Source organism: Dendrobates tinctorius, unplaced genomic scaffold, assembly GCF_039654945.1.
Source record: "Dendrobates tinctorius isolate UK_male_01 unplaced genomic scaffold, ASM3965494v1 ptg000133l, whole genome shotgun sequence".
Taxonomy (NCBI): Eukaryota; Metazoa; Chordata; class Amphibia; order Anura; family Dendrobatidae; genus Dendrobates; species Dendrobates tinctorius.
In genome coordinates, this window is record NW_027361801.1 from 48062834 (window position 1) to 48080757 (window position 17924).

General features: G+C 42.0%; 1 protein-coding gene across 1 annotated transcript in view; it reads right to left on the reverse strand.

Annotated features, from left to right (window-relative positions):
• Positions 1-17924, reverse strand: part of NRK (Nik related kinase) — a 427476-nt gene that overhangs the window by 300890 nt on the left and 108662 nt on the right. The window contains exon 3 of the mRNA XM_073543628.1: positions 6467-6523. Coding sequence (XP_073399729.1) covers positions 6467-6523 — 57 coding nt within the window. The remainder of the gene's footprint in view (positions 1-6466; positions 6524-17924) is intronic.

Consider the following 17924-nt stretch of genomic DNA (forward strand, 5'->3'; position numbering starts at 1 on the left):
ATCCTTCATCAGGTATCATAAAAACACAGTACAAATCCTAATAGTATAAAATTCAGTTACACTTACATATAGTAGCAACCCTGTGGGCTGGATGTGCCTTTCTTGAGTTAAAACATTAGTATTGTTGTTTCTAAATGATTATAAACTTGTTTTCTTAGCATTATTTGAAGTCAGTTATTTTGACTATTTCTCATTTTCTGAAAATAAATTCAAAATTTAGTGCTTGGAAATTGGAAGACATGTTGTCAGTAGTTTATAGAATAAAAGAGCAGTTTACATTTTACTCAAAATATATCTATAAAGAGGAAAATCAGACAAACTGAAAATTTTGCAGTGGTCTCTTAATTTTTGCCAGAGCTGTAAACCCTTTATTAAAGTAACAAACCAGTTAAAATTAATGTCTTGTCTTTTGCATAGTAACGTGACAATGAGCATTTTGCCCCCTCATTTATTTGAATATATAGATACTGTTTGCTATGTGACAGAAAGGATGACCTCACCAGGCAGGGAACTCCCACCCATTGAAATGAAGTAAGCCCCTTTTATTCCAAATCAAATCTTTTTTTACTTCCCTAGATGCCTGCAGACTTTATTACATTTGGCATCTTGGTTATATCATCTGACTAATAATCTGGATATTCCTTGGCGGATCTTGCCTTATAAGCAATTTGGATATAAATGACTGGATGTGTCAAAAAGAACTCAAAACAATAGAAACTTTATGAAGGAAAAGGATATGGAGTTTTGCATCAGGAGAACATCGAATTACAGGAAGGTATTTGTGATTCAAGAGGTTTTTTTCTTAGAAAATTTATAATAAAATTTCCTATAAAAAAAACTTAGAGTGTAGGAAGGATGTGAGATGTAATCTAATCACATACCCTCACACCTTTATAGAATGTGATGCCTATCTCTATACCCTTTAATCTCACACTATCATTTTTATGTCTTGTACCTACAGCCACAATCGCATCAATGTCTTCAGCATTTAACTGATTAGTAGTGACATAAGTGTTTTTTTCTGCCGTGGAGTGAGGCAGACCTTGTAAACTAGTTGAACACTCAAGGGCAAATAGCAGATCATTCTGTACACAGGTTATTTTTCTCTGCAGAGATATGCTTAATAAACCTCTCACGCATGAAAATTGAAAGTGGCAAGGAACCTTTTGCATTGTTTTAGGGTATTTGTCATTTCTGTGGCTACTATTAAAAATATCTAGAATAAAATGCTTCACTTAAAGGGAATCTGACATCAGATTTTTACTGATTAATCTGAGAGCAGCATGAAGTAGAGTTTCTGATTCCTGCAATGTGTCACTTACTGGTCTGCTTCAAGTAGTTGTTATAAAATATTTGCTTTATTAGCAGGAGATTATTTCTATAGAACTAGTAAACCAGCCGCCATGTAGTCCAATCAGTGGTGTGGGCGGGATTATACAGAGCTCAGCATTCAGAGAACTGGTAGAGCTTCAGTGATAAAACAGCAGAAAGCAGCTCAATAAGTGATACTTTGCTGCAAACAGGGTCTCTGTCCCTACATCATGCTGCTCTCAAACGTGGTAGCAAAAACCTGGTGACAAATTTCATTTAGGCTATGTGCCCACGTTGCGTGTTAAAACGCACACAGAAAACCGGACTCCTTCCCAGAAATCGCTCGTTTTTTTCTGCGCGATTTCACCGCGATTTTGCCGCGATTTTCTCAAGTACTTTCCAAGCGATTTGAAGCATCGCTTGGAAAGTGATTGACAGGTTGGTCACACTCGTCAAACATAGTGTTTGACAAGTGTGAGCAGCTTTTTACTATTGAGGCCACCTATGCAGCATCAATAGTAAAAGATAAAATGATAAAAATAATTAAAAAATCGGGGTATATTTACCTTCCAACATCCCGCGCTGCCATCCCGGGCCTCAGCGTTCCCAGTAATGCCTTGCGAGACCTGTGATGACGTTGGTCTCACGTTACTATAGCGATCTCGCGAGACTACGTCATCACAGGACCCTGCCGCAAGGCATTACTGGGAACGCTGAGGCCCGGGATGGCAGCGCGGGATGTTGGAAGGTAAATATACCCCGATTTTTTATTTTTTTTTTACAGGGGTATGGTACCCAGGGCCTGGAGGACAGTCTCCTCTCCTCCACACCGTGGGTACCAACCGCACATGAGACGCTTAACTTCCCGCATGGTGGGCATAGCCACATGCGGGAAGTAAGCGATTCTCATGCATTCCTATGGGTGCGGAATCGTGGCAATTCTTTGCGATTCCGCACAAAAGAATGATCATGCTGCGATTTTTTTTCCGCGATGCGATTCCGTGGCGGAAAAAAGCGCAGCATTAGCACAGCATGTGCAGAATGCCATAGGAATGCATGGGGGGCATTCTGTACACGATTTTTAAACGTTTTTGCGCCGAAAATCGCGGCAAAAACGCTTAAAAATCGCATCGTGGGCACACAGCCTTAAGGCTATGTGCCCACGATGCGATTTTTAAGCGTTTATGCCGCGATTTTCGGCACAAAAACGCAGCGAAAGCGTTTAAAAATCGTTTACAGAACGCCCCCCCATGCATTCCTATGGCATTCTGCACATGCTGTGCTAATGCTGCGCTTCTTTCTGCCGCGGAAACGCAGCACAGAAAAAATTGCAGCATGCTCATTCTTTTGTGCGGAATCGCAAAGAATTGCCACGATTCCGCACCCATAGGAATGCATGAGAATCGCTTACTTCCCGCATGTGGCTATGCCCACCATGCGGGAAGTTAAGCGTCTCATGTGCGGTTGGTACCCACGGTGTGGAGGACAGGAGAAGGACAGGAGACTGTCCTCCAGGCCCTGGGTACCATACCCCTGTAAAAAAAAGAATAAAAAATAAAAAATCGGGGTATATTTACCTTCCGACGTCCCGCACTGCATTCCCGGCCTCAGCGGTCCCAGTAATGCCTTGCGGCAAGGTCCTGTAATGACGTAGTCTCGCGTGACTCTAGCGATCTCGCGAGATCGCTATAGTAACGTGAGACCAACGTCATAACAGGTCTCGCAAGGCATTACTGGGAACGCTGAGGCCCGGGATGGCAGCGCGGGACGTCGGAAGGTAAATATACCCCGATTTTTTATTTTTTTATCATTTTTAACATTTTATCTTTTACTATTGAGGCCGCATAGGCGGCCTCAATAGTAAAAAGCTGCTCACACTTGTCAAACACTATGTTTGATGAGTGTGACCAACCTGTCAATCACTTTCCAAGCGATGCTTCAAATCGCTTGGAAAGTGCTTGAAAAAATCGCGAACAGAATCACGGTAAAATCGCGGTGAAAACCGCGCGATTTCTGGGAAGGAGTCCGGTTTTTAGTGTGCGTTTTGAAATGCTACGTGATCCCATAGCCTAAAGGGAATTTTTTTAATAAAGGTAGGATGGAGAAAAAGTAAAAAGTAGAGTGAGAAAGGCAAAGAAGCGAAGGGTCAGCACTGAAGCTTTCTAGTAAGTGTTTTATCTCACCCCACTGAGTAATGCTCTATGACGTCCTCAAAAGCGCTGCAGCTTGTGGAAATGTGCTACAGAAAAAAGGAAAGCAGTGAAGGGAGACATTATAGCAGCTAGTCTACATCCACTAGCTTAAGGACAACTGAAAATTAGAGATGAAAGCTGCAAAAGGGGTAAACTAGTGAAAAAATGCAGGAAGTTAATAACTAAATGTTACAGAGTATAGATGAAAAAAGATACCTGTCTATCAAGGTCTCAACCAGGGGATGATAAAAAATTAAGGGAGTAGGTTATAGGAATTACAATAATGCATGACAAAGTCTGCCCTAAAGGAGCAGGTTTTTCCTTCCCTTCTTAAGTTTTGATCGAATGAATCGGCATTTAGCGCAAAAATGTTACTCTTTTACAAGTATTTATTTCCTCATAAAAATAGCATCTAAGCCCTTTTTGAAACAATCAATGGTTCTTGCTGTGGCCAGCTCCTGAGCCTTGATGTTCAACTAGTGGTTCTCCATGTAAAGAAGCCTTGCTTCCTGAACCATTCTTTTTCCAGAAGGTGGTAGTACCCTTTTGTCTTTTGAGGGAGTTTTACATGAAATCTTTGACCATACATTTTGTATGGGTCATCTATGTTCTTGTACAAGTTAATCATGTCCACTCTTAGACATCTTTTCCCAAGTCTAAACAAATGCAATTATTTTACTCTTTCCTCATAACTAAGGGTCCCTTCTCACTAAACGATGCACGAGCGATCCCGACAACGATACAACCTTGTCAGGATCACTGGTGTGGTGCTACATGATCGCTGGTGATCTGCCAAACAGGCAGACTCGCCAGCAATCAGGACCAGCGAGGACGCTGGTATCCAAGGTAAATATTAGGTAACTAAGCGCGCGCGTCACTTAGTTACAATCGCTGTGTACCTTGGATACCAGTGTGCTCGCGCTGAGAACTGGTATCCAAGGTAAATATTGGGTAACTAAGCGCGCGTCACTTAGTTACCCGCTGTGTACCTTGGATACCTGCGTGTTCGCGCTGGGAGCTGGTATCCAAGATAAATATTGGGTAACTAAGCGCGCGTCACTTAGTTACCCACTGTGTACCTTGGATACCAGCTCCCAGCGCCAGCACGCAGGTATCTAAGGTACACAGCGGGTAACTAAGTGATGCACGTGCTTAGTTACCCGCTATTTACCCTGGATATTAGCTCCCAGCGTCTGCTTACAGCGCTGGGAGCTCGCTGATCGTTGCTCTCCCGCTGCCACACGCAGCGATGCGCGCTGGCCAGCGGGAGACCAGCGATCAAAAAATGGCCCAGGACATTAGAGCACGATCAGCGATACCTGGCGGGGGGGCGGTCGCTAATGCGTGTCACACACAGTGAGATCGCTGGCGAGATCGCTGTTGCATCACAAAATCAGCGATCTCACTAGTGATCTCGCTGTGTGTGATGGGGCCTTAAGATCCTCCATATCCCTTATCAGTTTTGTGGCTCTTCTTTGTACTTTTTCTTGGGCTGAACAAACATTCAGCTGACAGATTTCTAGGTTTTGTTTGGGATCGGGAGACTTACTTTTCAATTAGAAGCCTTTTTTTAACACAACCATTTAATGTCAATCATGTAACTCTGAAAACTTTTGAAGTCCCTCAAGGAGACTTCTACTTGCTCACCATAAAGGAAGCATCACATACGAATGGTGCAAAATTCCACAAATATGTGCCATAGAAAAATAATGACAAATATGGAAGAACATTGTGAAGGAATCCATTGTCATTTTTGACATCTCCTCCCCCTGTGACAGGTTGCCTATGATTATAATATTAAGGGTCTCTCTTTGTAATCCATGGATGAATGGTGTCCTTCAGAGTTAATGCCTATTTTTGAAGAATCAGAAGTGTTAAAAATCATGGTCGTGATAAAAACAGGCTTTAACTTCTACGTAGATGAATGAAGAGTGCGAGGTGCATAACCACCTCTGTAATCATTCTCTCTTGAATGCAGCATCTGCCTCATTAGAGGTATGTTTGGTCTCATAGGTCCCATTGAACAAACCATAATTGTCTAAGTTGGTTATATCCATAGGGTAAGACAGATAAACATAGTTGAGGCCTATTTTGTTGAGGTGAACATTTTAGGTACTGTATATTACCTTCAATATCTTATGACTAATGAGAATAGTGCCACTTACTACTGAACTTAAATGTGTACTTAAAAGGGTTGTCTACTCCTTGAATAACCTCTTCTGAATATGTTTATTTTTATCCCAGTAAATCACACCTATACTTTGTTCCAGAGCCGCACCTTAGTCAGCACTAGCTCTTCCAGGTCTCGCATGATGTAACAGTCAATGTTTGCTTTATTCTCCTCTCCTATAGACCTAATTGACATCCAGAGAAAGTGAGAGCTGTGGCTGCTCTCTCACTTTCTCTGGATGTCTTTATTAGTCCATAGGAGAGGAGAGTGAAGCCAGCACTTATTGGCCACAGTGATTGCTTGACATAACAATGTCACACAATCTCCGGGCGAGCCAGTGCTGGAACGACGCCGTTGGTGCGTATAGGTGCTATTATTTTACTGGGGAGAGAAACATAGAAATTCAGAAGGACCTGTCCAAGTAGTGGACAACCCCTGTAAAAATCAATGATCCACAGGATAAAACAGATAGTAAAGGTCCCAGAGTGGTGGCTATCATGAGAACTAGTGTCCCAATTTCCCCATTTGTATTTGTCATAGAATTTATTGCTGCAATTTGAACTTAATTAACAGCAAATTGAAATAGGAGTATTCTAGTCATCAGAGCTACCATGGCAAATTTTAGTTCTTTGCAGGTACCCTCCTGAATTCTTGAATACCCCTTCATTGGCAGACTGCTAATCGTTGTTAAAGCAATGTCCACACTTTTAATTTATAAGCGCCTGCAAACCAAAGGCAAACTCTGGTAACAAATAGTCCTGTCAAATTGTAAGACAGAAAACAACCTACTTACCTCTGTGACATTCATGAGCTTAATTGCTGCTAGCTGTCCTGTTTTTACATGCCGACCCTGCAATGATAAAGCGTGGAGTGTTGTTAGAGAACTTCATTATAACACCTAATTAAAGAAGAGCTCTTGTATAGAAATGCAATCTCACCGTAGCCAACTAAAGACTTTGATGCTGGTTCTCCGATCTAAGCCTAGGACCAAACAAGACACTAATTTCTAAATCTATTGTGCTTGTTAACTTAAATTAAAAGCCATTTTACCGACAGATTATAATGCAACAAATGCTGACATTTTAGACAGAGGACAGACAAAATTTTTACTTCTATTAATTGGCAATTGAGGATACGGTAGATTTTTAATTGATGCTTTTATGTTAAACGGCTAAGTGTTGCTTTTCACGCACCTACATCTTTTGATACATTAGGGCTTGGCATAAATTGTACTTTTGGAGCAAAATTGAAATCTTAATCACACCACACACAAAAAATCTGGTTAGTTAAATTTGGGTAGAGAAAAGAACAGTGAAGGTACCGATAAAACCTCCCTAATGCTTTCACTAATGAACACTGTTGTTTGACACAGCCACATGTAGGTCATTATCTGCTTCATTTGATATGAATGGCTAGTACGTGTTTTCTATCTTCTCAATTGAAGGCCATTTTCTGATATTCTAACAATTCCCTGGTCAGGTTTTATCATGAATGTAAAAATCGCTGTTATTTTAGACATTTAACTTTTATATCTGATCATTTCCATATTTTTTTTAACTAAATGGCTTTGAGGCAGTGTGGAGTTGGGTTGTTGAAATGGATGTTTTCGGAATCATTTTTGGGGTTAAACCAAAAGGCAAAAGTGAGGTAAGAACATGTCAATCACAAGAAATTCCCATTTGGCTGATATTATCTACCTGTCAGTAAAATGTAGATTCTCTTAATCCCTTCCCGACATGGTGATTTTCCATGTTCATGCTTTCATTTTTCCCTCCCCTTCTTCCAAAATCTATAGCTTTTTTTTTTCCAACAACATAGCCATACGAGGGCTTGTTTTTTTGTGAGCAGAGTTGTAGTTTTGAATGACATAATTTATTTTATCATGTGATGTATTGGAAAGCAGTCAAAATTTAAAATGCAGTGAAAGTGCAAAAAATGCGCAATTCAGCATTTTTTTAAACTTTTTTTATCTATAGAATTAATTTTATGGAAAAAATGACCTGGAAATAAGATTTCTTAGATCAACACTGGTGCGATCACACCAAATGCGCATAGATTTTTTTTTAAGTGGTGAAACAAATTTTGGGGAAAAAAATCCTTGAGACCCCCATTTCCTGTGACCTATAACGCTTTCAATTTTTGTTTGATGGAGCATTGTGTTGGATTGCTTTTTGTGCCATAAGATGATGTTTTAGTCATACCATGTTGCGGTAGATGCAATGTTTTGATCACCTCTAATAGCATTTATTTTTCCGGTGGACAAAAAAAATACAATTCTGCCATTTTGATTTTTCCTGCCATTACAAATTAACGTCAGTAAAAATCTAGCGTTCATAGGAATACCGTTATAACATGCAAGAGGGTCTTCAGTCTGTCATGGCAACCCATCAGTGCACTGCGATCATGTCACAGGGATGCCAATGGGTGCATAGAATGAGGCTCCATCCTGTTGGCGTGCTTTAAATGCTGCGATTGGAGATCTACATCGGCATTTAACAGGTAAATGGCTACAGACAAATGTCTGCCCCAGCTGTTATAAGCAGATGATGGCTGAATAAAACAGTCATCACATATCAGCAAACATATGGGCTCAGGAACTGAGCCTGCATCAAAGACAGGGAGACGACATTTGACGTAACTGTACGTGATATGTCGGTGAGAAGATAAGAATGCGGAGAAAGAGTAAGAAAGTTGTTTGTTGCTTTCCTGCTCTATATACATATCAGGTTGGCCATGACAAGTTTTCAGATTACTATCCCTAGGAACTAGGAATGTAGTTTCGTTATGCTCCTTAAATGGATTCTTTCATGAAGACAGTCGCTGTTTTTATGCCCCTCTAACTGGATTTCTGTCTGAAAGGCCACCATATAATTTTAAAATTTTTCCTGTGACTGCTTCAGGTTAAATGCCTGGCTTGGTGCCACTTGCTGTGGCAAAATTAGCAGTTTGCAAACTATGCCAGAAGCAGGACTCTGGAAAATCAGCAGACCATGCCTGGCAGGGTTTGTTTTTGATTAAAAACACATGTGACATGCACACAAGTGAACAGGTCGGTTGGACAATGCTCACACCACCCAAAGACCGAAACACAAACAAAAAGCACAGCATTACAAACGTGCAAAAATACTCTGCTGTAAAAAATATGTAACAGTAGTCAGCAAGTGCTAGTAAAAAAGATAACAAAAACAGGGTATTTAGTTGATACGTGTTCTGCAAAAAATGTATACTAAGCCACTCCACCAACGTCACGGTATACCCATCTCGGAGCAGTCCTATCTAATGTATTTAAAACCTGATCATGTGAACAGTACCTATATGATCAGGATTAAGAAAGGCGCTTCCTGGTGTGGGCACGCGGTGAAAGACGGCTCTTTATGTGCATGTCACACAAGAGAGGGGCAGGATTCTCCTAAACCTTACATAAGCAAGAAACTAATAGATTAAAAACACATGTGACATGCACACAAGTGAACAGTTCAGTTGGACAATGTTCACACCACCCAAAGACCAAAACAAGGTTTTAAATACATTAGAAAAGACTTTGGTGGTGTGAACATTGTCCAACTGAACTGTTCACTTGTGTGCATGTCACATGTGTTTTTAATCTATTAGTTTCTTGCTTAGGCAAAGCTTAGGAGAATCCCGTCCCTCTCTTGTGCGACATGCAAATAAAGAGCTGTCTTTCACCGCGTGCCCACACCAGGAAGCGCCTTTCTTAATCCTGCTCATATAGGTACTGTTCACATGATTAGGGTTTAAATATATTAGATAGGACTGCTCCGAGATGGGTTACCATGACGTTGGTGGAGTGGCTTAGTATACATTTTTTGCAAAACACGTATCAACTAAATACCCGGTTTTTGTTATCTTTTACTAGCAATTGCTGACTACTGTTATATATTTTTTACAGAAGAGTATTTTTGCATGTTTGTCATGCTGTGTTTTTGTTTCTGGTTAGGGTTTGTTTTTGATAAGAAAATTCCTCTAATAAATTATATATGCTACTTTAGAGAAGTAAAGGATAATATGTGTGCTATGATAGATATTTATGTGTTAAATTTTACTTTGGTGGTCAAGTGTAAAAAAAAATCTTAAGGAAATACTGTGGGGACACTTTGCGCGCAATAAAGTTTTATCCACATAATGTATAATGTAGATGTAAGCGGTAGTTTGGTTGTGGGAGACACAACACAATAATGTTTCAAATAAGATGTCTGTATCAGAGTTGTGGTGGGTAACTTGCGCTACCGGTAGGGTGGCCACAAATAATTCAAATATGCAGTAAGAGGTGACAATGCCTTTAATTCTCAATGTGCTACAAAGTTCTCAAACTTCTTCTTTAACAGAACCACAATTTGTGGTTCTCCTTAAGAAGTTAGAGAACTTCTAAACTCATTGAGAATAAACTGCACTGTCCCTTCTTACTACATATTGGAATTCATGGTGGACATTCTACCAGCAGCGCAGATTACCCACATTTCCGATTGCCTGAAAAAAAATCTTGTAAAATCATCTACTTCATCCCTGTGAGTTAGGGCTTATGTAAGTAGTTGTACTCATGAATGCATGTAATGTGTATTTAGGGCAAAAGAAGGGATCATATCCCATTCTATAGTTTCATCATTGGCTCTAAAAATATGGCATGGAGCTATAATTATTCATTTTTACAGTGCCATTTATTCCATGGCACTTTACATGTGAAAAAGGGGCATATATAGACAAGTATAATAAACATGAGCAATACAAGTCACACAAGTACAGAAGGATAGAGGACCCTGCCCACGAGGGCTCACAGTCTACAGGTGATGGGTGAGGATACACTAGGAGAAGGTAGAGCTGGTCGTGTGGCGGTTCAGTAGACTAAGGATCACTGCAGGTTGTAGGCTTGTCGGGAGATGTGGGTCTTCAGGTTCCTTTTGAAGGTTTCCGTGGTAGACAAAAGTCTGTGTTGGGGTAGAGAGTTCCAGAGTATGGGGGAAGCACGGAAGAAGTCTTGTATGAGGTTGTGGGAAGAAGAGATAAGAGGAGCGTAAAGATGGAGATCTTGAGAGGATCGAAGGTTGTGTGTAGGGAAGTACCGAGAGACCATGTCACAGACAGGGTCGGACTGGCTCACCGGGGAAATGCCCAGTGGGCCCCGCCCCAGAGAGGAGGAAGAAGACAAAAAAATGAAGTGGAAGAAAAAAAAAATAAAGGACGCAGGCCATTTAACACTAAAGGAGGCCTAGGATCGCGCTTGCACGGGACGCTTGCTGTCCCGTGCGTGCAGTCCCATCCTGACCAGGGCTGGCGGCATGGCACCACCCTCCCACGTGAACCCAGGTAAGCGCTAAGGGCCCTGGGCAAATGGGGGGTGTGACGCGGCAGGACGCTGCATAGGGTCTGCCAGTAAGGGCCCCCCGGCACCAGCGCTGGCATCGGGGCCCCCTCTAATACTCACCTCTCCTCGTTCCGGCAGCTGCAGGGTCTTCAGCGCTCTCTGACTCTGTAGCGTCTCAGGGCAGAGAGTGTGATGATGTCATCACTGCTCAGCCTCTCTGTCCTGAGCGCTGCAGAGCCGGGAGAGATGCTGAGTGAGTGTACCTGTGGTGGAACGGGAGAGGTGAGGATTTGATTTTTTTACTTATGCAGCAGCATTACATGGGGCCCGCCCATAATGCTGTATGGAGGAGCAGGGGCCCATAATACTGTATGGAGGAGCATGGGGGCCCATAATACTGTATGGAGGAGCATGGGGGCCCATAATACTGTATGGAGGAGCATGGGGGCCCATAATACTGTATGGAGGAGCATGGGGGCCCATAATACTGTATGGAGGAGCATGGGGGCCCATAATATTGTATGGAGGAGCATGGGGGCCCATAATACTTTATGGAGGAGCATGGGGGCCCATAATACTTTATGGAGGAGCATGGGGACCCATAATATACTGTATGGAGGAGCATGGGGGCCCATAATATACTGTATGGAGGAGCATGGGGCCCATAATATACTGTATGGAGGAGCATGGGGGCCCATAATATACTGTATGGAGGAGCATGGGGGCCCATAATATACTGTATGGAGGAGCATGGGGGCCCATAATATACTGTATGGAGGAGCATGGGGGCCCATAATATACTGTATGGAGGAGCAGGGCGGCTCATAATGCTGTATAAAGGAGCACGGGGGCCCATAATGCTGTATGGAGGAGTAGTATATGCAGCCCGTGATTTACTGCATGATTGAGTATTGCATGGGGCCCGTGATGTGCTATATGGATGAGCAGTATATGTAGCCTGAGATATACTGTATGAATGAGCATTATAAGGTGCCCATAAAACTGTATGGCGGACTATGTGGTGCCCATAATACTGTATGGAGGACTATGTGGTGCCCAAAATACTGTATGGAGGACTATGTGGTGCCAAAAATACTGTATGGAGGACTATGTGGTGCCGATAATACTGTATGGAGGACTATGTGGTGCCCAGAATACTGTATGGAGGACTATGTGGTGCCCATAATACTGTATGGAGAACTATGTGGTGCCCATATTGTACTATACCTGTATTTTTTTATCTGTGCATCATGAATCGTGGCATGTATTAAAGGGGCCCACTGAGACTCTTTCGCCCGAGGCCCACAAAAACCTGGAGCTGACCCTGGTGACATCGCACATCAAGATGAATGCCGGCTGCAGCTGTGACAGGGCATTCTGCTCTGTGACAGGCCATGCGTTGTTGTCACATAGCAGTTACGTTGAATGACTCATGCAGCCTTTGATAGGCTGGAGACCTTTCAGTGTTACTGCTTTGTGACGTCACTGGTGATCACTGTATTACCTGTACACTATATACAGAGCTCCTGTGTATAATGTCACTGTTGATCACTGTATTACCTGTACACTAACACTATATACAGAGCACCTTTGTATAATGTCACTGCTGGTAATAACAGTTAGTATTGTGGGTCCTTATATGCTGGTAATATGTCATATTATTGAGTCACTATATGGTCTGATCATGGTGTGGCGGTATTTCTCCCTTGTATGTAGTATTATTCAGTCACTAAGTGGTCTGGTCATGGTGTGGCAGTATTTCTTTTCTGTATGTGGTATTATTCAGTCACCATGTGGTGGAATATGTAGTACAATTATGGTGTGGTGGTATTTCTCCTTGTATGTGGTATTATTTGGTCGCTCTATGCTGGTAATATTTGGTCACTATGTGGTCTGGTCAAGGTGTGGTGGAATTTCTTCCCTGTATGTGGCATTATTGGTCTTGGTATAGTGGATTGTGTTTATGGTGGTCATTTGTTCTCTCTAATAATTAAATACTTGGCACACAGCGGTAGAGATGCACTTAAGCCCCCGTCACACACAGCAAGATCGCTAGCGAGATCACTGCTGAGTCACAAGTTTTGTGACGCAACAGCGATCTCGGCAGCGATCTCGCTGTGTGTGACACCTATCAGCGACCGCCGTCCCCCCGCCGGGTATCGCTGATCGTGCTCAAAAGCCCTGGACATTTTTTTTTGATCGTTGGTCTCCCGCTGGCCAACACGCATCGCTGCATGTGACAGGCGGGAGATCAGCGAGCTGGAGCTGGTATCCAAGGTAAACCGCGAGTAACTAAGCGCACGCGTCACTTAGAAACCCACTGTTTACCTTGGATACCAGCTCCCTGCACCAGCACGCTGGTATCTAAGGTACACTGTGGGTAACTAAGCGACGCGCGCGCTTGTTACCGGCTTTGTCGCTGGTCCTGATCGCTGCTGAGATCTGCCTGTTTGGCAGCTCACCAGCGATCATGTAGCGACACACCAGCAATCCTGACAAGGTCATATCGTTGTCGGGATCACTGGTGCGTCGCTATGTGTGACAGGGGCTTTCCTGTGAAAAAAGTAATCACCTCTCCACAGAATAAGTGATAACATATTGATTGGTGGGAGTCTGACTACTTGCACCCATTCAGCAAAATGTGGAACTTTTTATCTCCATTAGACTGGAGTGGCATGTCCGACTTGACCACTGATCCATTAATTCCCTCAGTGGCTGCACTTGTTTTTTTCTGGAAGCCCCAAAGAGAATGAATGGAGCTGCGGTCAGACATCCTACCTGCCACTCCATTTTAAAATGGGGATAAGTGTCCTATCAACGTTAAAACTTCCTCATTCTTCCGATCGGTGCAGTTTCTAATGGTCGGTCCTAAGCGATCACCTATCCTGTGGAGCCCATGTATCGGTGATAACTTGTTTTAACCAAAGAACCCCATTAATGTAAACTACCGTAATTATACATCCAGTTATGGGGGCGCACAGTAGATGTGTAGGAGTCGCCTGTGTTTTACAGCCGATGCTCCTCTATAATGGGGATAACGACTGACAGATATTTGCATATAGCTGTAGGGTGGGCCCCTAGAGTCCATTCCCCTGGTGGGCCCCAGACAGCCCAGTCTGACCCTGGTCACAGATGTCTGAAGGAGACAGGTTGTGGATGGCTTTGTATGTCAACAATATGCAGGTGTAATAGCAGCCAGCTGGTGATCAGACCCACAGCCACAGGCTCACCGAAAGTTTTGACCTAAACCAGGTAATGGAGTATAAGTGATTGTGAACTCATCACCCATTAGGCCATTCTGGGGAGTGAAGATATTCCTACAGAGAAATCCCAGGTCACTATCCTTGAAGTGGTTTCTCGTAGTAATGACTATTGCTTAGATGGGAAGCAGACACTGGATGGAGAGATGCCAAAGTGGTTGACAGTAATCCTAATCAGAGCATGGATCACCTGGCCAATACTATAGAAATCTTGATAACATGATCTGTTGGTGGCTCTAGAGGGTTGGAGATGAGAAACACTGATATAGAGCTTTGACCTAGGCAAGCATAGTTAGGTCATAAAAGTTTGACAGGTTAGGGCAGGCACTAAATTGGTAGACAATTTGAATAATTCAAGTTTGGGTATATCAGAAAGCAATACTCGTTAACAGAAGACAGGAACATCAACATGGACTTTATTGTACAGGCTGAAAGTGACTGGGGAGGGTCCCTAATAAATCCCAGGCCATAGTGTGAATGGTGGCTGTGGTAATTAACAGTCTGTGTATACCGCATTAAGCTCCAGAGCACAGCCTGAAGAGTATGTTCAGCAGCAGTGTAAGCTGGGTGGCTCAACCCAACAGTGTTGTTCCTTAGACTGTTCTTATACCTCTGCACAGTCAGTTGGATAAAAATTGAATAGGATTGTGTCAATGGCATTAGTTTCCTGACTTTCATTAAAGAGGTTATCAAGGACTACATTTTTTTTACTCTGAGCCAAAAATCTTAAAGGCAAATAGTTGCTAACTCATTAGCAACTACCTGCCTGTACTATCCTACACCGGCTCGGATCTGTCACTGACTACTCTTGCCAGTAGCTCATCTGTTCCACATGCACAGCTTTACTGTGTTGGGTCGTGACTGCCAACGCCATACTGACATCCGGCTTCCTGCAGTTATGCAGCAGGTAGCCGGAGGTCAATCAGTATGACATCAACAGTCATACCCAGTCAGCAGAGCAGAAGAAAAGCTACTGCTCTGTCGATGTGACATGAGCAGAAGCAACAGAATCGCCACCAGGAACAGTCTGAGTGATTGCTGCTGGCAGAGATCTGCGCTGGGCAGAACAGGAAGGTTGTTAACAACTACTTGCCTGTTCATTCTTAGGCCATAGTAAAAAAATGAATGTAATGCTCAACAAATCCTTTAAAGAAGCACTCCTCCCATTAGTTGTTATCATCTTAATATATTGCAGTCACATATTATACTGTATAGCACTTTGCACTTACAATTGCTCATTTTGCCTTTCTACCCAGCTAATCCTTCTCTTTTCAATTAGGTCTATGACATAATGTGATTAAAATCTGACTAACTGAATTCTTCTAAACTCTATGTAGAAACAGAAAGTCTCTTTTCCCTGCATGGATCATCTCTTCCAAAGTCCCTGCCTAGGGAAAGAGGGAGCAGCTGGGTTAAGAGGATGATAACTCATGCATTTCTCATTTTCATAGCTTTTACAAAGGGGCTTGGCTCATAGGGTTCTCTAGGGGTGAGTGTTTGGGTGCTGTACATAATTACCCTGTAAGCAACACCCCCTTTTGTAAAGACAAAAAAAAATAGCACTAAGTAAAATTTTCCATATCTCTGGAACAGTGTGGTGGATTAAAAAAAATGAAATCCTCAGGGGAGCAGCAGAAATAATATGAGAGCAAAAACTGGACACTTTAAACCTGAAGACAGGTCCTTTACAAATATCTTTATTCTCTTTAAAACAGTTATCAAAGTATTTTTCTCAATTATGTTATACAAGCTGTAAAACATGGTGTTGGTTTTTTATAGTGAGGAACTCAAGGATCAGACAACATTGTTAAATCAAGAGCTACAAGTTCTGCAGTACAACAAAAAAATGCGGAGAAGAAATGTTAACAAAGATATAATCAAGTTTTAAGCAAGAATACAAGAAAGAGATTTGGCCTAACTCTTAACTGAACTAAGTAGAGATGCCGTGTCGTGACTAAAAATGAGTAGTTCATGTATAAAAAAAGCTTCCAACAGATCCGTCTTTGAAGATAAGGCATGACTTTGCACTGATGACCAATATTAGAGAATATTAGGTTTTCTTTAACCAATTAGGCCATTTAATTATATATTTTTTATATTTACACAAGTTAGAGCTAGCATTTTGATGAGAGCCAGCAAATCTTTATCTACTGTATGTGCCAACAACTTTAGTGTTTCCCCAGCTGTTTACCCGACACATTTGTCTTGGTTTATGTCATGTTTGCCGTGGTCCTTTCAATGCAGACATTAAAAACTTTGTTCTGCAGACACAAAGAATAAAAATAACACCTGTGGTGTAACCATCATACAATACAATCCTGATAAACAGTCATTTCAAAATGTCCAGGAGGCAGGAAAGGGTGGAATAGAAATCTCCTTTGATATAAACAAGAGAGAAGGAAACAGTGAAAATATCCTGAACTATTAAAGATTTTAGGTTTGTCGCACTTTGTGTAGAATTCCTCTCATGGGGAGCCAGATGTTTTCTTTTTATGTCTGCAAGAAATTATTTTTATCTGCCGCTGCTCTAAAGTATATGGTAATTATGTGTCCATGGCATAAATCATGTGGAACTCACTTATAGCCGTCTACTGCATGTTATATTATCTCGGCTGTTAACCTTTAGAGTGTGCATGGACTATAATGTATATAGGGTAGCTGTATACAGTATAGAATTCTTAGCCTGGTAGAAGAATATGAGATACTTGTGTAAATAGTTTATCATGTGCCTTCCCAATCCATAGACATTCCAAGGGATTCCTGTAGGGTCCTTTGCACGTGACTATCTTGAACATGATCCTTTGTACTTCCCTTTGCATTACGATCAACTCTTGGCTTGCTGTTATGATTCGCATACTAAAGAGTGAGACAATGGACCGTCGAAGCAGAAACAAAAACCCATTTGACTTAGTCTAGACCAGAGCGTTTAGTTTAACAGCTTGTATATGTTCACCTTTTATACCCCATAGATCTCTGAAAATAAAGACATGGCCCCCCATAAAAGGACAGAAGACAGCGACACTGTAGACACAATGGCCTGGTCAGGATTTTAGCCAGGGTTTATGACCATGAAAGAATTTTGAAAGTGAAAGGCAAAAGGTTTATATCGTATCGTAGGGCTAGCCAAAGCCCAAGATTTGTAAGAACACTGCAAATGACAAAACGGGTATAAGGTCAAGAATGGGGCTGTGGTCAGAAACTGGGATGCATCACAATCACCATTCAGACTAAGCAGAAGGAGCAATTTGAAATGAGGTCAGGGCTAAGTTCTGAAATTACATCAGATAATATAGAACACACTAGCAAATGGACAAGAGCCAAGAAATGATTGTATCTTGTTCGCCAAGTCTATCTGCACAACTCTATACTTATAATTGACCACCTGTTGATGTCACTTAGAGCCGTTGGTCACATTGACAACCTGATGCAGAATCCATGGGAATAGTAAAAACTTCTGTTAAGCATTGGTGAAGCAGAGATGGAAGAAGTGAGATGCAAAGCCACACGATATGACTGATTAAAGAAAGTTTAACAATGAAAAGATATTGGCCACTCCGTGAGTGAACTAAAATTTTCAACGTTATTTCAGGAACTTAAATATAGACAGGGCAACTCTGTCAGGAAAACTAACGCATTTCAACCAGAAGGTCTTAATCGTGGTTGACCATGAT